The sequence below is a fragment of the Heterocephalus glaber genome, unplaced genomic scaffold, assembly GCF_053883595.1.
Source record: "Heterocephalus glaber isolate CG9 unplaced genomic scaffold, H.glaber_assembly_v1.0 deba00001497, whole genome shotgun sequence".
Taxonomy (NCBI): domain Eukaryota; kingdom Metazoa; phylum Chordata; class Mammalia; order Rodentia; family Bathyergidae; genus Heterocephalus; species Heterocephalus glaber.
This window is the reverse complement of record NW_028258320.1, coordinates 48545589-48571583: the sequence shown is the minus strand read 5'-3', so window position 1 is coordinate 48571583 and position 25995 is coordinate 48545589. Positions and strand designations below refer to the sequence as shown.

Sequence of the window (25995 nt, the reverse complement as noted above, 5' to 3'; positions counted from 1 at the left end):
ATGTACTGAGTACTGAATAAAAGGTGCGGTAAGCTGGGGGCTTTGTCTTTGCCGCCCAGAGCAGCACTGATCAGACCCAAAGCTCAGCTTCTTCTCAGTCTCATTTTCCTACCTTTCCTGTAATTTGCCTTGTGCTGCCGTGGCTCGCAGGAGACTGGGACTTACTGCAGAGGGTCTAGTAACGTCCCTTTCCCTGTTCCCTACATTTGGCGCCCCTTTTGGCATTATTATCTTCCTTGTCTCCTTCTAGGATATCTTGAGAATTTTTTGAAGTGTTGGTTTGGTTGTCATAAACTTCTTTAGTTTCTCTTTATCATGGAAATATCTTATTTTTCCATCCATTTTGAAAGGTAATTTTGCATGATATAAAACTCTGGCTTAGAAGTTGTTTTATTTTGGAGCTCAAAACACTTTATTCCAGCTCTCTTTGCCTATAAGTTTGCATTGAGAAGTCTGTTGTAATTCGGATGAGTTTTCCTTTACAGGTGATTCTGTGCTTTTCTCTAGCAGCTTTTAAGATTCTGTTCTGGTACTTTAATTATTATGTGGTGTGGGGTGGAGTTTTTTCCTGATCACAGCTATTTGGGGTTCTATATGCATCACTTATCTGTATGTTAAGTTCTTTTTTCATGGCTGGAAAGTTCTATGCTATTACATCTGTAAATTGTTTTTTATGCCCTTTATGCTGTTATCTGATTTTTCTTTAATTCCAATTAGTCTTGCATACTCTTAGAAGCTTTTAGATCTATTTTTTCATATTCTCTTGTTTTTAAGGTATCTATCATTGAATGATCATTCATTGATCACAGCCCTGTCCTCTAGATCTGACACTCTGTCGTCACATTGGTAGCTTCTGTTACTCACTTTTTCAGTGTTTTTAATCTCCTGAATTTCTATTTGGAACTTTTTTAATGGATTCCTATTCTTTTCTATGATGTGCTTTCATGTTTTCATCTCATTCTTTAGATCTACTAGATTTTTATTAATGTCTTCTCAAGACTCACTGGTCCTTTGTTTTCTTATGGTCATTACCTGATTAGTTATGTCTTCCTTAAATTCACCAAGCACTTTATTGAATTGTTTTACCTCCATTGATGCCCTTTTAGATCTTTCTGCTATGTGGCTTATGATTTCCTCCTCTTGAGGCCTCTGAACCCATTTTGGGGGAGTTGGGAGTTTTTCAAGGCATTTTGTTCCCTTGTCTTTTCAGGTCTCCCTCCCTTTCTCTCTCTCTCTCTGTCTCTCTCTCTCTCCCTCCCTCCCTCCTTCCCTCTGTGTGTGTTTGTGTATGTGTGTGTGTGTGTGTGTGTGTGTGTTTTGTGTTGAAGTTTGCTGCTGCTTTGGCCCAGTGCCCTGTTCTTTGAGCATGAGCCACAGTATTGTTTAGAACCCCTAGGCAATCCCAATCCAGATATTAAGATAAGAGAATACCAGTTGACAGCAACTACTATGTCACTTTGGTGGTAGTAGTAAAGTGAGCCACAACATTGGCTTCATATCAATTAGATATTGACAGATCACCAGAACTACTAATGAACTGCCATTAACCAGAACAAAGAGGTCTATGATTTTAGTAAAGACATGTAGGCCAACCACCTATTGACCTATAATAATTCAGACTACTAATTTCTGCTGGATGTAGGCAGTGGTGCAAGGAATCAAGTGTACCACTGGACTAAATGCCTTCTCCATCACTGAAAATTACACCCACCAAAAAATACAGGCCCCATGATCTTCCTGGCCTGAGCCTGGGCCTCCTAGGGGATCCCAGGAGCACTCTCCAAACCTGTCTCCTAAGGCTGTCTCTTACGTGAAGTCTGGTAGGGTAACACTTCAGTCCTGTAGTGAAACAGCATTCCTGGGTGTTTGTCTCTTGTACCATAAGTTCAGTCTTTTGTCACCTCTTCTGTCCTGTGCTATGGAGAACCCAGGAGCAGAGCTGGCTAGGATTTGATAATTTGGCCACTCTCTCCATATCTGGTTTGGCAAAAGAGTCAACAGAGGGCAGAGCCCTGCAGGTCCTCTCTCCTGCCACCCATGTGGGTTGTACAAAGCTTGGGGGGTGCTCTGTCCTTCTCTTTCCTGTGTAGGACACTGTACAATCCCTGGATGGGCAGCAGCATTGGTGGGCAGGAGGGATGTGTGGGTCTTTTGTCCTTCTGCCTTTGCATGTTAATGTGTGGAGCCTGGGTAGGCAGTGGTGGCAGTGACAGGAGGGGTGCAGGTCCTCTGTCCCCCTGCTTTCTGAGTGGGTTACTGTGTGGTGTCCAGGCAGGCAGTGGCAGGAGAGAGTAGGGTAATTTTGGAGAGAGTTATAGTGAAGAGTGGCAGGAACCGGATAATAAATGGTCTCACTTTGGTCTTGCTTCATTTGTTTCCTTTGCAAAACATTGTGCTATGTAACTAAAATTGTTTTGTGAAAATTCCCAACTTGTTATAATAAGCCTGCAGCAATTAAAACTTACCTATGAAGGATTGATGGAGATAATTCCTCTAGAGTTTTTGAAATTTCTGAGTGTGTAGGCCTGTTAAATTAATTAAATCTTCAATTAGTATAACTAGTGATTTAGGAGTAGAAGTTTGTTAAGGAAGAATATATACATCTATCTATATAGGTATATCTCTTTTGCACAATGGGGATCTTGCCCTTCTCCATCCACCTCTCTCCTTTAGCTATGATGAACAGCAGAGATGGAACTAATCACCTTAAGTCAATGTTATTTTGTCACCTTAGCCACAGAAAGCTTAATGCCTATCAGCATCTTATTAAGTTACTTTTCAGGACTTAATAAAAACAAAGAATCATTTATGAGGAGGAAAAAGGCACGTCACATATGATACAATAAGAAATAGGTAAGAATAGACAGGAAAACAGCCAAATCCATGAATTTAAAAATGTGGAAAGTATCTAGTAATGATTTTATGATCATTTCTATAATTTTTAAATCTCTAGTCTACAGTTTGTTTTTTTCTTTCCTGTACTCTTTTAAAAGGAACATTTCAGTTTTTTTGTAATGACTTTAATAAATGACGTGTATACTTCAACTTAGCTTTTGGGGATTTAACAAGTTTTGACTTTGCTGTTTCTTCTAATTCGTTTCATAGCTACCAATACAGTAGTTTTTCTTGCATTAGAATCACCCTTTAGGTATACAGTTTATTCTGCTCACAATTATTCTGTGTTGTATATTCGGCTCCTTTCCTGAATTATTATCTGCATGGCCATTGTTCTGGCCTAGACTTGTTTCCTTGGTCTTATTTCTTTTTTAAAAAGTTAATTTTATTGATACATTTTAGATATACATAATTATAACATTCATCGTATGGAATTTGTACCTGTATAATATATATCTTGATTCTTTTTTTCCCTTTCCCCTCCCTTCAACCCTTAACTCCCTCTTCACCTTCTTATTTATGGATGCTTTGTTTTCATTTTTTCTTCTATTCTCTTTTTTCCTTCTCCTTTCATTACCTTCCACTTGCTCCAGTTCCTCTTCCCATTTGAACATTTTCTTTCTATTTCACAGTAGCTATTATACATTTTGGTCTTTATTTACACTTCTGGTTTCTCACAACAGAGAAACAATGTGATATTTACACATGCATGTCTGATTTATTTCACTTAAGAGTATGGTCATAAGATGCATCCATTTACTGAGAAATCGTTTATCTTTCTGTATAGCAGAGTATTACTCCATTGTATAAATCTTTATCCATTCATCATTTGATGGACATTTGAATTGTTTCCAAGGTTTAGCTATTACAAACTGCACTGCTCTAAACATGGGTGTACATACATTGCTGTAGTATGATGCTTTTAATTCTTTCAGGGGGATGCCATAAAAGAGAATAGCTGAGTCAAATGGAACCTCTAGTTTTAGATTTTTGAAGAATCTCCACAGATTTTCACAGTGGCTGCACCAATCTACACTCGCACCAACAGTGGAGAAAGGTTCCCCACAGCTCCACCAGCATTTGTTATTGGTTGGTTTCTTAATAATAGCCATTCTTTCTATAGTTAGATGAAATCTCAATGTTGTTTTAATTAGCATCTCTTAAAACACCAGTGATGTTGAGCATTTTTTCGTGTATTTATTTGCCATTTGTATTTCATCTGAAAACTGTCTTTTCATTTCAGATATCCACTTTTGGATTGGGTCTTTAAATTTGGAGGTCTGATTTTTTTTTGAGTTCTTTATATATTCTAGATATTAGTCCTTTTTTGAGGAATAGCTGGCAAAAATTTTTCCCACTCTGGATTATCTCTTCACTCTGTGGTTTCTTCTGCTGTGCAAAACCTTTTTAACAAGATGAGATACAAGTTGTTAATGCTTTGTGATATTTTCTGTGCAATTGGGGTTTTGTTCATAAAGTCTTTGGCTACACCTATGTCTTCAAGAGTTCTACCTATTCTATCTTCCAGCAGATGTAGTGTTTCTGTTTTAATACTTAGATCTTTGATCCATTTCAATTTTAGTTTAATGCATGGTGAGAGATATGTATCTAGTTTTAGTCTTTGGCATGTGGAAAACCAGTTTATTAGAAACTGTCCAATTTCATCTACAATTTCATCTGGTTGTTCAGGAGGGTGCTATTTAATTTCCATGTTTATGAAGTTTTTGTGGTTTCTTTTGCCACTGATTTCCAATTTCATTGCACCATGGCCTGATAATATCCATGGGATAATTCCAATTCCTTTATATTTACTTAAGCATGTTTTATGAGCTAATATATGGTCTGATAGAGAACATCCTATGTGCAGCTGAGAATGTGTATTCTCATGTTGTGGGATGGAACACTGCAAACATTTACTAAGTTGATTTGTTCAAAAATTTGGTTCAGTTCTGATATTTATTTGTTGATTTTTTGTCTAGTTGATCTGTCTACTGTGATAGTGGAGTATTGAGGTCTCCCATTACAATTGTATTATTTCTTATTTGATTTTTCATGTCCATTACTATTTGTTTTATATAGTTGGGTGTGCTGGTATTTGGTGCATATATATTTATAATTGTTATCTCTTTTTCTTGAATTGTTTCCTTAACAAAGATGTAGTGACTCTTTTTGACTCTCTTGATTAGTCTTGGCTGAAATCTACTTTGGCTGCAAATAGAGTAGCTACCCCTGCTATTTTCTGGGTTCTTGCACATGGAATATTGTTTTCCAACCTTTGATTTTCAGTCTATGAATTTATTTTTAAGTTAAATGTGTTTCTTGTATGCAGCATATTGTTGGATCTTTTTCCTTGATCCATTCTGCCAGTCTGTTTCTTCTGATTGATGAATTGAGATAATTTACATTGATGGTTATAACTTATATGTATTGACTTATTATTGTCATGCTATTTTTCTCTTATTGGTTCCCATTCTTTTTCCTCTCTTTAATTACTTGCCTTGCCTCATGGATTCATTCCTTTGGGGTTCATGGAGTAGTAGTCTTTATTATCTCTTCCTAGAATATCCTTCAGAAAATTTGGAGTACTAGTTTGGTGGTCATGAATTTTTCAGGTGTTCTTTATGGACATATCTTATTTCTCCAATTTTGAAAGATACTTTTGTGGAGTACATCAATCTGAGTTGGAGGTTGTTTTCTTTTAGGGCTTGAGGTACTTCACTGCAAGCTCTCCTTGACATAAAGATTTGTGTTGAGAAGTCTTATGTAATTCTGATAGACTTTATTTTATAAGTAATTTGTTTCTTTTCTCTAACATCTTTTAATATTCTGTTCTTGTGTTGAATTCTGAAATCCTGAATATTATATGCCTTGTGGTAATTTTTTATCATGGCTAATTGTAGTTTTATACTACTCATTTATCTATATGTCAAATTCTTTTCCAATGTTTGAGAAGTTTTCTGCCATTACTTCTGTGCACAGGTTTTTTATGTTGATTGTGCTATCTCTTGCTTTTTCATTGACTCTGATAAATATTATGTTATCATCTACCAGCTGTTGGATTGATTCATCAGAGTCCCCTGCTATTTTAAGAAATCTTTCTTTACATGATCATTAACCACAATCCTGTCTTCTCGATCTGATATTTGGTCCTCACATTGGTCATTCTGCTGCATATACTTTCAGTAGAATTTTTAATCTCATGGATATCTGATTGAGTCTGTTTCATGGATTCCATTTCTTTTTTATCTTGGGTATTCATGGTTTCCATCTTTTCCTAAGCTCCTCTATTGTTTTGTCTATATGTTCTCTGGATTAATTAAACAAGCTCTTCATTATGGTCATCATGTCTGAAGTTACCTGAGAAATTATTTCTGATTTGATTTTGGGTTTTTTTTCCTGGTACCAGGGATCAAACTCAGGACCTTGCACTTGCAAAGCAGGTGTGGTGCCACTGAGCTAAATCCCTGGCCCTTTCTGATTTTATTTTTTTTGAGAGCCTCATTCATTTGCTTTGTTACATCTGCTGTTACCACATCAGAGAGTCCAAGTGGATGGCTTTTGAATTGTTCCACCTCATTTCTCCCCTAGGTTTGCCTTCTGTCTCTCTTTTTATTTTTTTAGTTTAATTCCTGGGTTGATGCTTGTAAATTTTTTATAGTAGGTATCTTTATTGATAGTATTGAGAACTCTTAGAAAATGACTACTTCTCAGAGATTTCTTCCAAGTATAGCTGGCTGTTGGGTTTTGGGTATGTTGCAAGATTCTACCTCTTCAATTTAGTGGGGATGAGAAATTACTGCCTATTTCTCCTAGCCCCTGGTTCTTTGGCACTAGACTATAGTATTGTTTTATGACACTCAGGCAATCTTAGCCTTGGCATAGAAGAAAGAACAACTGATTAGAACAATTATGTCATTTTGGCTAAATTAGTATAGTCAGTAATAATAGTAACAGCAAACATACCTAGAAAATGACAGACTGTGGTAGCTATTAATTTACCACCTTTAACCATATGAACAGGATTTGTAGTTATATAACCAAATATAAAACAAACCAGAAAATTATGTACAGTAAATATTCCCTCAATATGGCAATTTTACCCTCAGGGGAGAAAATTTAAAAGGGTTTGGAGGAAAAATAGAAGAAGAAAAAAGGATTAGAAGCAAAGCTGAGGAACAAAGGAAGATTATGCAACATTTGGGAACTGATGAAGACAGGAGGAAAAGAAAGAAGAAACAGAAACAAAAACAGAACAAAACAATAACAAAAAACTAGAAACAATGTTCTCACTCATATAAAAACAACAACAGGGCTGGGGATTTAGCTCAGTGGTTCTGGTGCCTGCCTCACAAGTGCAAGGTCCTGAGTTCAATCCTTGGTACCCCCCAAAAAAACTCAAGAAAAAGGGGGAAAAAATGTTTTTGGTCCTGGGGATCGAACTCAGGACTTTGCACTTATGAGGCAGGAGTGGCACCACTGAGCTAAATCCCTGGTTAGGAAAAAAAATTTAAAAGCTAAGAAAAGGAGAAAAGCAGAAAAAAATGTTCACTTCATGGCCTATCTGCTGTCACTAGTTGGTGGAGGAGCCAGGCAGAGCCCAGATCCATGTTGATTGACCCCAGAAAGCCAGCAGTAGAATTATGGTGGTGGTGTATAATACCAGCAAATCTGGGCCCTTAGTTCCACTGAAGTACAGGCTGCTTCTGGTTTCTGGCTGTGAGGCTAGGGCCCAAGTTTTTCAGCCCACAACAATCTGAGTGTCTCCTGCTGACTCAAACTCAGCTCCCTAGGCCACCAAGATAGCTCAGCTGGGAGAGTGTCAGACTGAAGATCAAACTCAGCTCCCTGACCTCCTGCTGGCTTAAATTTGGTTATGCCTCACCTTAACACTTGGAACTGCTAGATGGAACCAACTTGCAGCTGCTCCAAGTTCTGACTTCTGTTGGCTCCTTTCCAAAATAGCTACCAGCCTTCTCATGGGGGGCATCTGAACCCAAATAACTCACCAGCCACTGCAGTCCACAGCATCCACTGATGTTCCACTGGTGCATTTCTCCATGGAGGCCTTTGGTGTCACCATGCCTCTGCAGATTGAAGCCACCCATTCCCCACCCCTCCCCCTGAGCTAGGTTCAGGGAAAAAGCATCATTTGCCACCTCCTTCTTCTGCTTTGTGGTCCCTCTCTTCACTCTCCCTGTGGGCTCTAATTCTCACTTCAGATCCTTGCTGGGTCACAGTGACCCACTTCCCTCCTTCTTCTCTTCCTCATATTGTTATATTCCAGCATCTGGATTCCAAATATCAGAGAGGCTGTTTCTCTGCTGCTCACCATTCTGCCATCTTCTGCATCTGTTGTCTCTTATTTCTTTCTTTTCTCTTTTCTTTTTTTTTTTTTTTTTTTTTTTTGAGACAGGTCTCACTATGTAGTTGAGGCTGGCCTTGAACTCACTATATAGTCCAGGCTGGCCTCAAACTCTCAACAATCTCCCTGTCTCAACCTCCCAAGTGCTGGGATTATAGGCATGTGCCACTACACCTGGCTTTTATAGTCTCTTATTTCTAATTCCCCTTCATAATGTTATTTTTTAGAATGGAGGTAATCATTTAATCATGTCGCAATTTATGGAGAGACAATAGAACTGGTCAGTCCTTGACACCTATCCCTCCATAGACCCATACCCTGTTAACAAGCATTTTATCTCTAGAGCAAATCTAGTATTGGAAAACCAAAGTAGACATTTCTTTGGTTGTTTCTCCTACAGAGACTAAATTTCTAGTTCTTAATCTACTTTTTTTCCCCCTCATTTTAAGTATGTGTATATTGTGGACTATAGAGCACCAAAGCAAAGCAAACATCACAGATAAACATTAAGAACATTCTTTAGGATGTTAAAGTCTATGAATGAATAATTTTCTCTATACAAGATTTTTAACAATTTTAATCTGTGGATATAAATGATTTCCTTTAAATATACATAAATTATTAACTATGTAACTGAGTAGAGATGGATGATGACTGTTAATTTTTTGTATTTCTATTAACCATTGGTGAATTGAATGTGAGGAAAAGCTAAGAGAATTTTGAAGCAAGGCAAAAACTTTGGAAATATAAGATTTTTAGTATAGCTTTGGGTCAGGGAAATGGTGTTTTTTCTTTAGAAGGCAGTAGTTAATAAAAATTACCTTCAGATAATTTAATATATCTAATTGCATTTCTACTTCACTAAAGAATTATGCATCTTTTGGTACTGGGGATTGAACTCGGGACCTCGCATTTGCGAGGCAGTTGGTAGACCCACTGAGCTAAATCCCTGGTCCTAAAGAATTATAATTGTCCTTTCCAAATAGATCTGCTCATTTCTATAAGTAAAAACAACTGTGATTAAGTAATGACTCAGTGTCATTAATCCTTACCTACACTTGACCTATATCCACTCACCAATTATTCTTTGATTTTAGTTACATGACTCAGTTCCCTGGAGCCTGTATCTTGAGTGATTTCATAAAATCAATTTTCTAATCTTTGAAAGCTTAGCCCTTTAGAGGTGATGATTCTGATTATTCTAGGAGCTCAGCTCTATTCATTCTTTCAGTTAACATTTATTAAGCTTCTAGTCTGTGTGTGAATAATTGTATATTTATGTATTTGTATGCAAAAGTATAAATTTATACCTTATGAACTGTGTATATTTGTATATATACAGCAATAATAACCTTGTAAAAGCCAAACACAAGGTTGAACCAGTCTTCAACATGAAGCTAGCTTTCTGCTTAGACTGGAGCTTTAGAGAATTGTATTTTTGGAGGATAGAGTTTTGGTAGGGAAGAAGAGGAGGAAAGCAGAGGGGAAAGAGAAAGAAAAACAGTATAGTTCCTTTATTGGCTTACTTTTGTCTTTCTCTCTCCTGTCTGCTTCTTTTTTTTTTGGTACCGGGGATCGAACTGGGGACCTTGCGCTTGCAAGACAGGAGGAACCACTGAGCTAAATCCTCGGCCCTCCTGTTTGCTTCTGATCTTCTTCACCCTCTTCTCAATTCTTTCTCCCACACACTTCATCCACACACATAATTTTATGATACTTAGTCATTCTTGCTTTTAATATACATATATGTATCAAGGTGCATCTTTTTAAAATAGTGTGCTAAGTGTGTGGTGGGAATTGGAGGATATTCTTCTCTGCCCAGTACTACATGGCTGGCTAGAGCATACTGTGACAAACTGAATGTACAGAACAGCAGTTTATTCCCTAAAGAAAAAGGCAGAATAAACTTGAAACTATTGAGCTAGTAGATGCTTCTGTGCTAGAACCAGAGAGAGACTTGATAATTTGAAAGGAGTAAATAATAAATCAGAGAAGTGGGGCCGGGGATTTAGCTCAGTGGTTCCACCACCTGCCTCACAAGCAGAAGGACCTGAGTTCGATCCCCGGTACCAAAAATAAATAAATAAATAAATAAATAAATAAATAAATAAATAAGAGAAGTTATTAAACTAACAAATAATACAGGCTGAAAATATAAGTTAATGGACAAAACTGTTGATAAACTCATGGTTTACTTTTGAAAGCACTTAAATTGATTACCTTTTGACTATTAAGGGAAGTTAGTGATGTTTGAATTACATCAGTCCTTCATTTGAGGTCTTTATTCTAGGAGAGCCATGTTATTTTACTTAAATTCTGGTTAGTGTCACAGGTAGTTAAGGAAAGTACTGTGGGATAACTGGTGTGTGTGTGGAGACTGAACAAATAAGTCATATGACAAAGGTCTTTGTGTTGTTGTTCCCACTCATATGAGCCACTTTGTAGTGCAATGGACACTTTAAAGAATGTAATAAGAAATTATCATCACCTACTTTCTTCTTAAACACTCACCTGTTTGTCAAGAACAGGATCCTGTGAAATGGAACATGTCTAAGTCTCATGGTCCAATAGAACTCTTCATTTTATTAAATATTGTTAAATACTTCAGTAACATGTTAAAGTGAAGATAATCTATTTTTTTTTTAAATGAAGATAATCTACTGACACACCAATGACCTCAGTAACATACCGGTAACTTCTCTATTCAGATAAGGTTGACAAGGGACACAAAGACTGATTTGGTCATCAGGTGAGGTTGACAAAGGACAAAAAGGCTGATTGGTCATTATTTTTTCACTTAGAGTATTGAACATATATCCACATTGACAGTTCATAGTGAGGCTAGACTCTGTATCTCATCTAAAAGACTAACCCAGTTATGACCAGGTATCATTCTAGAAAAGGCAGAGCCACATGTACAGAATAAACTGATCAGTTGTTGCCAGAAGTTCAAAATGGGGGGGGGGGGGGTAGAAGGGATAAAAAGAGGAATGAAATATGTGGAACACATGGAGGTTTTAGGGTGTTAAATTTTTTCTGTATGATATTGTAATGGCACATGCATAATGCTATGCACATTTCAAAACCCATACTACTATATAATATGAAGAAGAAACCCTAATGTAAACTATGGACTTTAGTTCCATAATATTGTACTAATATTATGTAATATTGTAAGTATAAGTTTATCACTACAACAAATATATCACACCAAGGCAAGATGTTAATGCTAGGGGAAATTGAAGAAGATGAAAGATATATGAACATTTTCTGTACTGTCTGCTCAATTTTCTTATAAACTTAAAATTTCTCTAAAAATGAAAATAAATTCTATTAAGAAAATCAGACTGTGAGCCACAATGAAAATAAATTTGTTGAAAATACAAATACATGTTGGCCTTACTTCATATTAAGGACAACTCAAGGAACATTTAGAAGAATATTGTTGAACAAAGAATCTACATAAACATCTCCAAATAAGATATACATATGGTTAATAAACACCTGAAAAGATCGTCAACATCATTAGCTCTCATGAAAGAACAAATAAAAACTATACTCAGACACTACTTCATAATTACTGGGATGGCCAAATTTTAAAAATAAGGAAAATAATAAGCATTAGTAAGGATGTGGAAAAATTGGAACTCTCACACACTGCTAGTGGGAACATAAAATGGTACAGTCACTTTGGAAAACAGCATGGCAGGTCTTTCAAAAACTTAAACATAGAGTTATCATATAGCCCAGCAATTTCACTTCTCACTATTTTGTATATCCAAGCTACATAAAAACATATATCCCCACCAAAAATAAAAGCCTTTACATGAATATTTAAAACAGCATTATTGTAACAGAAAAAAAAAAATACAAAGGGTCAAAATTTCCATCAGTTGATGAATGGCAAATAAAATGTGGGTGGCATATTTATATAATAGAATATTATTTGGTCATAAAATGCAATGAAGTATGTATGTATACATTCTACAAAATGAATGAACACTGAATAAGGCAGTACAAAAGACCGCACATTGTTTAATTCCCTTTATGTGAAATATCTAGAATATACAAATCTGTGGATTTATGAAGGGAGTAGATTAGTGGCTGCCTAAGGCTAGGGAGAAAAGTGGGGTTGGGATGAGGGGTGACTGCTAGATGGCCTAGGGTTTCTTTCTGGAATGATTAAGATGTTTTAATATTTGTTATAGTGATGAGTAAATAACTATGTAAACACAGTAAAAAACATTGGATGATACACAAAATTAATGAATTATATGACATGTAAATTAAATTTCAATAAAGCTGTTACCAAAAGTATGTGCTCATTTATTTTTATTTTAAAGGGCATAACAATGCATTTTCATATTACTGATTAGTGACACAATCCTTTAGTAATTTTATATGTGTAATATCAATATTGTCATTCTATATGTATGTAGTATTTAGTTTAGGTAACATCTCCAAGTGGACTCTACTATTTGAACCTCAAAATGAAAAATAAAATATCTGATATTATATTAATGAGAAAATCTATAAAAACAGAAGTGAGGTAAATTGCTAAAATCAGTATGAAGTGCTAAATCAGTATCAGGAACTTGGAAATTCTAATGGAAAGAGAATTACTTTTTCTGCTACCTTATGTAGTTATGTGTTTTGGGGGTTTCGTTCTGTTTTTTAATGGTACTAAGACTTCTTGGTTTTCTTTACTTCATTTACCTTTCATGCAACAAATATTTATTGACTGCCCAATAGCCGCTGAAGGTGCTATACTAGGTTAGAGAAATAAAATAGTAAATAACAAATATAACTGCCTACATTTTTGTAGAGGAGATAGATGTTACATAGGACTTGAAAAGTATTGATCATTGTCTCTTCTCTGATGCCATTTTTGCCCTTTAGTAATTAAAATTTTAATATGCCACTATTCTTTTTCTAACAATAAATTTATACATCAGGATAGTTATCATAGCTTACTGTCCTGTGTACTATGTGGAGAACATTTTTATATCTTCCATTGTCCCTTCCCTCTCCTTGCCTCCTCCCCTCCCCTCCCCTCTCCTTTCCTCCCCTCCCCTCTCTTCCCATTTTCTCCCTTCCCCTCCCCTTCCCTTCCTGTATTTTACAATTCAGGGAGTCTTAGAAAATTTAAACACTTATTCAACCATTTCCACAGCCCACTTTTAGAACATTTTCATCACCTTCAAAATATCCTTTGTGCCAGTTTGCAGCCAGTCACTGTTAGCATTTCCATCCCAGGAGAAACTAACTTGCTTTCTGTCTTTATAGATTTGTCTTTCATGTATATCTCATATAAATAAAACCATACAATTTGCAGTGTTTTTTATCTGGCTTTTTAGTACTGTATAATGTTTTGAGGTTTATAAGTAGCATAAGCATATATAAATATTACATTCCTTTTTATTGCTTAATATTATTCCAGTATATGGATATAGCACAATTTACTTTTCTATTCACCAGTGGATAATCATTTGTAATGTTTCTACTTTTGGCTATGATAAATGATGCTGCTATAAGTATTCAAATACAAGTCTTAAATAAATATGAAACTTCATTTCTTTCAGGAAGATATCTCAAAAGGGTGGAGTTGCTAGATCTTATGGTAAATTTATTTTTGTTTTTTAAGATGTTAAACTATTTTCCAAAGTACTTTTACAAAATTTCCAAAGTTCCACTTTACATTTTCAACACCAATGTATGAGGGTTCTGATTTTCTGTCTTCGGCAAAGTTTGTTATTATCTTTTTTATTATAGTTATTCAAATAGGTTTGAAGTAGTGTCATAATATGGCTTTAATTTTCACTTCCCTAGTGATTCAAAACATTGAGCTTCTTTTCATGTGCTTACTAACCACTTGTACTTTTTTATTCTTTTAAATGGATCATTCAACCTATTATTGAGCTGTAAAAATTCTTTATATACTTTGGAAACAAGATTTTTTTAAATCAAATATATGACTTGCAAATAGTTTTTGACCATCTATAACTTATCTATTTATTTTTTCAATAGGATCTTTTAAAGTGCAAATGTTTTGATTTTTTTTTTTTTTTTGGTACTGAGGATCGAACTCGGGACATTGTGCTTGTGAGGTAGGCACCAGAGCCACTGAGCTAAATCCCCAGCCCAAATGTTTTGAATTTTGATAAAGTTTGATTTACCAAACTTTTATAATTTTATGAATCATGCTTTTGGTGTCATATCTTTGCCTAACCCATGATCACAAAGAATTTTTCTCCATATTTTCTTTTAAAAGTTTTTATAGTTTTAGTTGTTGGGCATAAATTCATTAGGACTTAATTTTTGTGTATGAAGTAAATCTCTAAATTTCATTTTTATGCATGTAGATATCAAGTCTCCCAGCACTGTTTATTTAAAAAACTATCCTCACTCTAGTTTAATTATCTTAGCACCTTTGTTAAAAATAAATTGACTACAAATGATTCTTTTAGGTTTATAATTCTGTTCCACTGATCTAGATGTCTGTTCTTCTTCAGTCTTGCATTTTTTTGTTTGTTTATTTTTGTTTTGTTTTGTTTTAATAATACCTTATGGTGAATGTTGAAATTTGGAATTTTAAATTCACTTTGTTCATTTTCAAAATTATTTTGGCTTTCCTTGGCTTTGTATTTCCATGTAAATTTTCAGATTAACTTGTTAATTTCTGTAATAAAACCTGATGGAATTTTAATATAGATAGCATTGAATCTATAGATTCATTTGGAAAAATTGTCATCTTAATAATATTGAGTCTTTCTAGTCAGGAGCCTAGATTATTTCTCCACTTATTTAGTTTTCAATTTCTCCAAGCAATGTTTCATAGTTTGAAGCATATATACTTTGCATTTATCTTACGTTTATTCTGTAGTATTTTTCAAGTGTTTGAGCAGTTGTGAATGGAATTATTTTCTTAATGTAATTTTTGGATTGTGTGCTGCTAGTATTTAAAAATATTATCGATTTTATAAATTGATCTTTTATCTTCCAACCTTGCGTGACTTTTTATATCCTGTTTTCCCTCATGTTCCTTTGGATTTTCTGTATACAGGTATATGTTATTTGAGAATAATGACAGTTTTATTTCTTCCTTTCAGTTAGGATGCTTTTTGTTGCTTTTCCTGCCTGATTGTACTAGCTAGAATATTTAATACACATTTGACTGTGCATGGCAAAAATATACATCTTTGCCTTGTGCTCTGTCTTAGAGGAAAAACACTCAGTATTTCATCATTGAGCATGATGTTAGCTGGAGGTTTTTCTTGGATACCACTTATCAGATTGAGATGTTCTATTTTATTCACAGTTTGTAGAGAGTATTTATTAGGAATGGGATTGGCTTTTATAAAATTCTTTTTGCATCCATTGAGATGGCGTGGTTTTGGTCTTTTATTGTTTTAATGTATTTTACGTTAATTGAGACTTGATATTAAATCCTTACATTCTTGGCATAAATCCTTTTTATCACTGTGTATTATCTTATATGTTGCTGGACTTTTTTTGTAAATATTTTGTTGAAGATTTTTTGCATGTCTATTCATATGGGATATTCGTCCTTAGTTTTCTCATGAAATCTTTATCTGGCCTTGGTATCAGGAAATATTGGGTTCATAAATCAAGTTGGGAAATGTACATCCCTCTTCCATTTTCTGGAAAAAAATTGTGAAGGATTAGTTTTTCTTCTTTAATATTTGATAGCATTCAATTAATCTATCTGGGTTTGGGCTTTCTTTTCTTGTTATATGTTTATTTAGGGTTCGTATTTCTTTTATGAGTTAGTTCTTATAATTTGTGTCTTTCTTGAAAATTTTTTGTTTTAATTAAGTTGTCTAAATTATTGGCATAAAGTTGTTTATAATAGTCCCTTATTCATTGAATTAATCTGAGATTCTTCATGCTGTTCCTCTATTCATTCCTAATTTTGGAGTTTGTGACAATCTTCCTAAAAGAGTCGATTATATTGATCTTTTCAAAGAACTAACTTCTGATTTCATTGACATTTTTTCATTTTTGAATATTGTTTTCTACTCTGTTTTTTATATCATTCCTACTTCGTGTGGGTTTAGAGTTTCTATTTCATTTCTTAAAATAGAATCTTACATTATTGATTTGAGATTTTTTTTCAATATTGGAGTCTAAAGCTATACAATTTCCCTGAACTGTTGCTTATACTACATCCTATATGTTCTTTTACATTATGTTTTCATTTTATTCCATCATAAATATTTTCTGATTTCCTTTTGACCCATAGATTAGTTTCTAAGTATTTGTGGATTTCTGAAATTTTTGTTGCTAGTTTAATTCTGAATTCTAGTTTAATTTAGAATTGTAGCCAGGGCATATATAGTGCATGATTTTAATCCTTTAAAATTTATGAGGTGTTTTGCAGGGGGCCTGTCATATGGTCTATGCTGAAGGATATTCTGTGTGCACTGGAAAAGTATGTATATTTTGTTGTTGGGTAAAGTATTCTATAGATTAATCAGGTCACGTTAGTTGATAGTGTTACTCAAATTTGCTATATCCTTGTTGTTTATCTGTCCAGTTTTATTTATTATTTTAAAAAGTGGCATTAATGTATATTATTATTGTTGAATTTTCTATTGTTTCCTTCATGTTTGTCAAATTCACTTCATGTATTTTGGTGGTAGTATTAGTTAAGTTTATGCTTATACAATTTTTCTATCTTCCTAATAATTGACGTCATTATGAAATAATGAAATAATCATTGTAAAATGTCCTACATATCTAGAATAACATTTTTGTCTGAAAGTCTATTTTGTCTGGTATTATTGTTATTATTATTCCAACTTTATGATTACTGTTTGCATGGAATATCTGTTTTTCATCCTTTTACTTTCAATATATTTATACCTTTGAATATAAGATGTATTACTCTACTTAAATCTGTTTTATTCAATTTGACAATTTTTGGTTTTAATTGTACTAATCACCTTATATTTAATATCATAATTTATCTGGTTGAATTTATATGTACTACCTTGCTATCTCTTTTCTATTTGTTTGCCTTTTTATTACTCTGTCTCTCCAATTCTAAAATATTGTCTACTATTACCTACCACTTTCATCTTTTGTCACTTTTTAATACTTTCATATTACATACAATATATCTTAATTCATTACAAGCTACTTTAGAGTAATACCAACTCAATCTCACCTTACTATAGAAACTTTGCTCAAAAATTGTTCCATTTACCCCATCCTTAGTGCCAAAATTACTGTAAATATTACATCTTTATATGCAATAAACCCAATAGTTACATATTCTTATTTGTGTAAAATAACTTAATGAGGAAGAGAGTGAGGAATATTTTCCATTGTCTTTTACATTTGCCTATGTAATTGCCTACTTTATGTTTTCTCTTTATGTGGTTTTGAGTTGCCATAATGCAGGTCAATCTGAAAGACTTTCTTTGTGTCTTTCTTTTTTCTTCCTTTCATGTGTTCATGACTCTGGGGGGGGGCGGGGGGCGGGTAATGGGTACTCTACCACTGAGCTACATTCCCGACCTTTTTTATTTTTTATTTTGAGACAGGGTCTCACTAAGTTGCCCAGGCCGGCTCCAAACTTGTGATCTTCCTACGTCAGCCTCCCTCACTGCTGGAATTACTGACATGTGCCACTGAATTAGACTTCTAGTTTCTTATAAAGCAGATTTGTTTACAATGAAATTTCTCTTCTCTGTGATTCTTGGAATGTGTAAATTTTTGTTTCAGTTTTGAAGAATAGTTTACTACATATAGAATTCTTGGTTAACAGAGTTTTTTGTTTGCTTGTTTGTTTTTATTTTCTTTCAGCATTTTAAATGTGTTATCGCATTGTCTTCTGCCTTCCATAGTCTTTCATGATAATACAGCTATTAACCTCAGTTCTCCTATATTTGATGAATCATTTTGGTTTAAGAATTTTCATTTGATTCTTTCTTATAGTCCCTTTATTTATATTTTATTTAATTAGTAACATTATACTTTAATTCTTTATTATTACTTGTATTTATTTGAACATTTTAATAATTTTGTATCTGCCTGCAAGATGGAACATTCAGGTTCTCCTAATAGTTTCTATTGACTTTTTTTTCTTCCCTGTGTATGGGTTATGCTTTCTTACTTCTTTGCATGACACATAGTCTTATTTTTTATACTCTTATTTTTATTGTTAAAAATAATCTATTTTGGGCCGGGGTTTTATCTCAGTGGCACTGCACCTGCCTCGCAAGCACAAGGGCCTGAGTTTGATCCCTGGTACAAAGAAAAAAAATAATATATTTTATATATTATGTTGGAGAAATTCTGTAGTCTTAATTCTCTATGTGATAGGCTATTTTCATTGTTTGTTTGTTTATATGTTTAGTAATTTACCTGAACTAATTCTGTAGAGTCTGTCTCAGTTACATCATGTCTCTAAACTTAAAAAAAATGTTTTAATTATTTAAAAACATTTTTAAGGCTGAACCTCCTAGGATTGGCCCTTGAGTCAATATAGCTTAATAGTGAACCAAACATTAGTCAGAAATTGTGCTTAATTATTTTGAGCTAGTAAGGCTGGTAAGACTCAAACAAAAATGTGTTGCCTGCAGATCTGTAGGTAGGTTGGGGACATATTCAACATTTGGGCATTTTTCAGGTCTGACTAGCTTTTACCTTCTGACATACTAGCTGTATGTCCTGTTTAAATTCATGTGTAAATGAGTGCATAACTAGCACCCTCTCCTCTTGAGTGTGCATAGCCTTCTCAATTAAAGGGGTATATTTTAGATTATCAAGGCTCACTGTGGCTGTTTTATTCCCCAGATCTCCCTTTAAATTCTTGTAAGTCTTCTAGTCTCTGTCTTGTCCCTATCACTATGAGAGCATTAAGCTGATGTTGGCCTTCCTAGGGCACGTGCTCTATTTTAAATCTAGTTAGCCACCTCCTGCAGTAGACTTTTGAGATTTTTTTGTTTGTGGTATGAAGGATTGATTGAAGACTTCACACTGAGCTACATTCCTGCCCCTTTTCTTTTTTGTTATTCTGAGACATGGTCTCGCCAAGTTGCTAAGTTGTGCAGGCTGGCTCCTCTACAAGTTTGGTAGTTGTCAAACTTGGCTCCTTTTGCCTCAGTCTCCCAGAGTGCTAGGATTACATGTGTGAGCCACCCTGCATGGTTAGAATTGCTGCTTTTTAGGACTTTTCCTACCTTTTTTGAATTGAAACGGAATGTCTTAGTTATTTTTCTTGTTGCTGAGACAAAATACCTGACACTCAAAGTTAAAGGAGGAAAGGTTTATTGTAGATCACGGTTTCTAGAGGTTTCAGTTCATAGGTGATTGGCTCTGAGGTAAGGTGGCATGGGAGAGGGGCATCACAGAACAGGCAGGCTGAAGTTAACAAAGCAGCAAAGTAACAAGCAGCATGTGACAAGCAACCTTCTTTCTGTCTCATATTTTATCCAGGCTACCCGCCCTTAGGGCCAGTAGCATATACTCTCAACACTGGACCTATTTTAGCATCACATCCTTGATTCACACCCCCTAGATCCAGCCACCTCCAAAATATCCCCCTATGACAGCATGAGGCTTTGGGGAGACATCTAGATACAAGCCACAGCACTGAGTGAGAGAGTTTTGGTCAAAGTTATTTTGTTCACCTACTTAGATATTAAAGAACATTAAGGTTTTTTTGTAAAATAACCAACTTTATAAAGATTTCCCTTCTTAACATTTGTATTAGTTTCCTAGAACTTGACACAACAAATTACCATAAACTTGGCAGCTTATAACACAAATTTATTCATCCTGGAGACCAGAAGTCTGAAATCCTAACAGCAGTAGCAGTGATTCCTTTGGAAACTCTGAGGAAGAAGAATCTCTTCCATACCTCTCTCCTAGCTTCTGCTGGCCAAAATCCTTAGCATAAAAAGCATCTCTCCAGCATTTGTATTTATCATAACATAGAACTATTTTCTGTTGTCTTTGTATCTGGACTTCCATCTTCTATTATACAAATAGTAGTCATGAATTTAGGGTCCACCCTAATCCAGTAAGGCCTGATATTATCTTCAAGGACACTATACCTAATAAGGTCACAATTTGGGGTTCTGGTAGACATAAATTTTGAAAGATGCTATTCAATCTAGTATACCATTCATTGTGAAGTATCATCTGAAAATAAGTATGGTCTCTTTGTACATTAGGTGATCTTTTGTACAGACTGGCTTGAAAATGAATGCAACAGAGACATGGCACTGCTAAATTAAATTGTTTGTTGGGATAGTTCCTTAACATAACTCATACCTTCGTTTTGGTAATTTTATTTATTCTCTTAAGAAATAGGTAGAGAGCTGTGGACAGGAAAGAGTTGGCAGAGCCTCACTCTTCTCAATTCTAATTTATATTTCTGTTTTTAATTTAGAGCCAAATAACTATCGGACCATGCATGGCCGGGCAGTAAATGGCAGCCAGTTGGGAAAAGATTACATCCAACTGAAAAGCTTGTTACAACCCATCCGGATTTATTCCAGAGCCAGCTTATATGGCCCTAATATTGGGCGGCCCAGGAAGAACGTCATTGCTCTCCTAGATGGGTAGGTCAAATTAGCTATTCTTATGACATTTTTCATTAAATGTAATGAACTAAGATATTTGTCTTTTTTCCTCATTGTTTTCAGTGTTAAGAATAAAGGAAGGGCTTTTTCTATAATAGCTAATCCCACTCTGAATTAGAAAATCTTCATCAAACTGTAGAGGAACTTCTTATCTCTGGGGACTTTCCATAGTCAGGAGGGAATTGTGGGATGATGGAGGCTTGTAACAATCTCTAGGATAGATTAAAAGGAATTCAGTCTTTGAAAAACCAGATTTAATATTATAGCATTTCCCGAGACCCATACTTCCTACTCTGACAAGGAAAAACTGCTGACACTTACACTAAAATATTTGTCTGTAGCAGAGAATACCTGGTTAGCAAATAAAATACTCAGGATATAAAATGACACCAGAGCTGTGAAAACTATAAGTGGTTTTATTTATTTTATTGGTACTTTTTAGGTATACAATATAATGACATTCATCATTGAAAATTTGTACCTTTACATAATCTCTCTTGGTTCTTATTTTTCCCCCTTCCCCTGCCCTCCCTTTGTAAGTGGTTTTAAAGTCTTCTTAAAACCATGTACTTTCACAAGAAGATAACAATAATGAAATTGCCTGGTGAATTGGAAAAATGGCTATAGACATTCTCTAGCTTCATAAACTCCTGTTGATGAATTATGGAATTTTATAAGTTCTAAAACAGTATGTTGCACCAATTTATGTGGCCTTGGTTGTATGCCTTTAATGAAGAGATGTTATAAATATCAAGAAATAGTAAAGCAAGTAAAGGCAGGATTTTTTTACATCAATAAAACTTTAAATGTGGAAAAATATTATAGCATCATAGTGCATTTTAAAAAATGTAAATAATTACTCTTTTCCAGTAAACCTCTCATAGAAACTAAAACTAGATAAAATCTTGGCCAGCAAAGCTGCCTTAAGAAAGTTAAGAAACACTACATATATTTGTACACTAAAGCACAATTTAACTGTTAGATTTATCATCAGATATTCTGTAAAACTGTTACCACTTTATTTAATTTTGACCAAATTTGTCAATCATTTTTTAAGCATTGTCATCACACACAAAGCTCTATGTTAATGTTCTCTGCCTCAGTTCTGGTGGTGAGCCAGCCTCAAACTAGATAATTCACTCAGGCTAGGACAAGTTATACAGGGTCAGAAGAAATGCCTTGCCATGAAATTATTGCCAGAAAAGTAGAATTACAGGGGGCCATGGTGGTGTGAGAAAAGCTGAAGATACATGGTGAATTCTAGTTCCAAAGTGAAGATGTAACTGGAGCAGAAAGGGTAGGAACAATGAGGTTAGGAAATTCAGTAATTCTTCTGGAATACAGTACCTTGCGCACCCAGACACACATTTTAGGTGTCATAGTCCAGAATAGAAATGGTTATTATTACAAATTCAAAATGAGTTAGATGTTTTTCAGTGAAGTACACAGACCAAGTGAAGTTAGAAAAATGCCAAACAAGCATAAACAGAGAATTTCCTGAATGGCCTTTGTGGCTTGATGGCTCTAGCAACTCCTCCCTTTTCTAGTTACTTAGTCTTGATCTAAGCTTATGAACCTAGCAGATATATTGAAGGTTTGAGAAGTCAGACAGATTTACATTGCAAGCAAAAACCTCAAATTTAATTTTAAGTCTCTCTCTCTTTCTCTCTCTCCTCGCCCCACCCTGTTTTTTCCTCCACTCTTCTCTTCTATCTCTCTCAGGAGCAACTTCCCCCTTTTTGCAAAAAAATATCATGACCTTAGTCTCTCCACACACATATGGCTATGGGCTTTATTTTGCATACTTTTACTGAGCTTTGAAATTACTTTGTGTATGTATATGGTGAGAAATAGAATTGAAATGGAGAAATTGATTTAATTTTGCCTGTTATCATTAGGGGAATAGAATTATTTACATAAAACTTTACTCACATTTTGTAGCTGTAAAATCAAACAAAGCTAATAACACTGATTTAAACTATGTCATACATAGTTATTCTTTTAGATTATCTTTTTCTTTAATAATTTGATTACTCTCATAGAAGCTACAGTGTCCTTTCACTAGCATGGCACTATGTCAATTATTCATTTATTCTGGAGATGTTTCTTGAGCAACTACTATGTTTCAGGTACTTTGTTAAGAACTAGGAATAAAATAATAAATAGAAACATATGCATTCTGACCCCCCTTATTCACTAAGTTAAGAAAGAAATAAACCAATTTACTAAGCTTAAACTTAAGACAATACTAAAAAACAAAACAAGCAAACAACTAAGACAATACCAAGGAGAGGTACACCGTACTGTGAATAACTGTAAAAGTTGTTGTTTGATTGAGTTAAGGAAGTCATGGAAGAGTTTCCTATAGGAGTGACATATAAAAAGAAGAGTATAATTGGGTATAATCTAAAATATGATTAAGACTTAATTAGACAAAGTGAGAAGTAATGTGAGACCTAAATAACTCCATTTTAAAATTTGACTCCATCTTAAAATAAGACAGTAAAGTGGCCTTGACATAAATTCCACTTCACTAAAGTCAACTATTCCCCTTTGTGCCCATAAAGTAATGATAAAATGTCCTTGCTCTGGGACAACAGATAAAAAAAGGACACAGCTCCTAACTCAATCCTCTGTTTGAACAGAAAACAGACGCTCCAGGGCCCATTATCTATATGCTGACCATAAACATTCTGTCAATGAGCTGATTGTTCCTTTTTTATAAAATCTACATGTAGCCGCCCCTCAACGCCCCCCCATACACCCCATACTTGCTAAATATCAACCAATCATGTAACTGCTAAATAAAAAAATCCCCAAACCTTGCTGTAGCCACAATAAAAACCCTGCTGATTTAAAATTGGGAGCTCTCAATCCTGATCCGCTGCGCCGGTGACGATTATGAGTCCCTGCTCGAACTTAAATAAACGACCCTCGTGTGTTTACATCAAAATCGGCTCCTTGGTGGTCTTTAAAGACTTCGGGATCTGGACACAACAGTTAAAAGCATCAATCTTCTGGGCAGAATAAAAAGTATTTGCAGGGCTGGGGATTTAGCTCAGTGGCACTGTGCCTGCCTCACAAGTGCAGGGTCCTGAGTTCAATCCCCAGCAACAGAAAAAAATATAAAGAGTTTTTTTAAGAAGCATGTTCAAAGGCACTTACAATGAAAAATGGCTAGGTTGACTAGAGAAAGGTATAGTTCGAGAAATAACAAAGATCCATGTTATATAAGGGCTTATAGGCATAATAAAGAGTTTTCAATATCTTCTAAGTGCATTAAGGAAGTAACGATTATTTTTAAGTTGGGTAGGGAAATAATTTGATTTATTATGTAAAAACTATTAAGTATCTGCTAATGGAAAATAGGTTGTAAAGAACAAGAAAATCAGTGAGAAATTTGCTGCACAAATATAGAGAAAGAATGATAGGGATCTGGACTAGGGTGGTGGTACTGGAATATATTGCTGGAGGTAGAATGCATAGGATGTGATGATAAATTCAATAAATGTAATGATGCAACGTAGGGTATGTAAGTAATTGGGTAGATAGTGTTATTTACTGAGATAGGAATAAGTAGCTTTAGGAAGAAAAGTCTGCCTTTAGTTTTTACGTTATGTTTATTTTGCTTTAATTTAAACAGAAATAACAAGAATCTAATAGAATATGAGTGAAGTTGATATAGGGGAAATAAATGTAACTCCCAACCTGCTAGGTGCCAGATATGCCAAGTTCATGTTCCCCCAAATCAAAGAATAAATCCTAAGTAACAACAGAGGTTAAAAGTAGGAAAACTTTGAGAAAGAGAGAGCTCCTGAGGGGCAGGAGGGGACTTGGAAATGAGTTGCCAAGGAGCTTACTTCTCAAAGGAAGTTTTATAGAGAAAAATCACAAGGTATGTACAACATGGGTCAAAACTATAATCAACCAATAAGATTACAAATAAAGCTGCTTTGGTAATATTGATCCAATGGGGAAGCAGGTTATGTAGCAAGTGTACATGGAAAAATCAAAGACATTTTTTAGGAAGAAATGAATCAGGGGGTTTTGGCCACCCACTGGGGTAACTAATGTCTATCTAGACTTTATTGGTCTAGGTGATACCATTTATCTTATCCCCTGGGGGAGGTATGTGTAAGATCAGACCAAAGCACAATTGAGACCACCAAGGAAGGCAAAATTAAGCAACATGTGATGAGTTTATTGCCATCTGGCTGCAGATGGCTCAAGGGCAAAAAGGCCATTGGCACTGAGAGGAGTGTGTGCACAGTTGATATAGGGGAGTTTAGGTAGGGGAGGGGGCACTGGTTGAAAAGGTGGAAAATTTTAAAGTCCCATAGTGAGGGGCCTGGGCCTGGCTGATAAACAGGGCAGTGGTGAGAGAAGCAGGGTGGCTGCTGGCTTACTGCTATCTCTGTGCTCCTGTGGATGCCAGTAGTGGGTCTGCTTGGGTGGGGAGGAGGGATGGGAGAGAGGGAGAGTGTCTGACTCAGGGCCTGTCAGTATGTAGGTCTGGTCATTCCATCTTTATCTTGAGATCTGGCCTCCAACAAATGAACCTCCAGGCCACAGTTGTACTGTGTCCCTATCTTCTGCACTGATTTCCTTGAGGGGCCAGCCCTGTCTAACTGCCTATAATATTTCTACCTAACTTAGCTGTTTACAATAAAGTGACCAAGGTCTCTGCTAGAAATATTAATTTTAGAGTTGCTAGCATGAACATAGGATTTAAAACCATGGGAATAGAAGAGATTAATTAGAGAGTCTATAGAAAGAGCAGAGGCAGAGGCTTAGGAGCCAGCCCTGAGGAACCTATATATTTAGTGATATAAGAGAGTGCTCTCGGTAATGAGAGGAAGAGAGCATGAGGGTCACAAAGAAAGAATTTTGAATAAGAAAGCATACACCTAGGAGGTCAGGAAGTCAACTAACAGGAAGATAGTAAAATACCTTTGGGTTTGGCAACGTATAGGTTGTTCGTGATCTTGAGATACAGCTCAGGGGAGTGGTGGGAACTGAAGTTGGATTGCAGTAGTTTGAATAGTGAAGGGGAAGGGTGAGCAATTGGAAACAATGTGGAAAACAACTTATAGTAGAATTTTTACTGTAAGGAAAAACATG

General features: G+C 35.2%; 1 protein-coding gene across 2 annotated transcripts in view; it reads left to right on the top strand.

Moving 5' to 3' along the window:
- Hpse2 (heparanase 2 (inactive)) overlaps positions 1–25995 on the top strand; it is a 905145-nt gene that overhangs the window by 592897 nt on the left and 286253 nt on the right. For both annotated transcript variants that reach the window (XM_087185109.1, XM_087185110.1), the window contains exon 5: positions 20682–20853. In XM_087185109.1, the coding sequence (XP_087041235.1) occupies positions 20682–20853 (172 nt within the window). The remainder of the gene's footprint in view (positions 1–20681; positions 20854–25995) is intronic.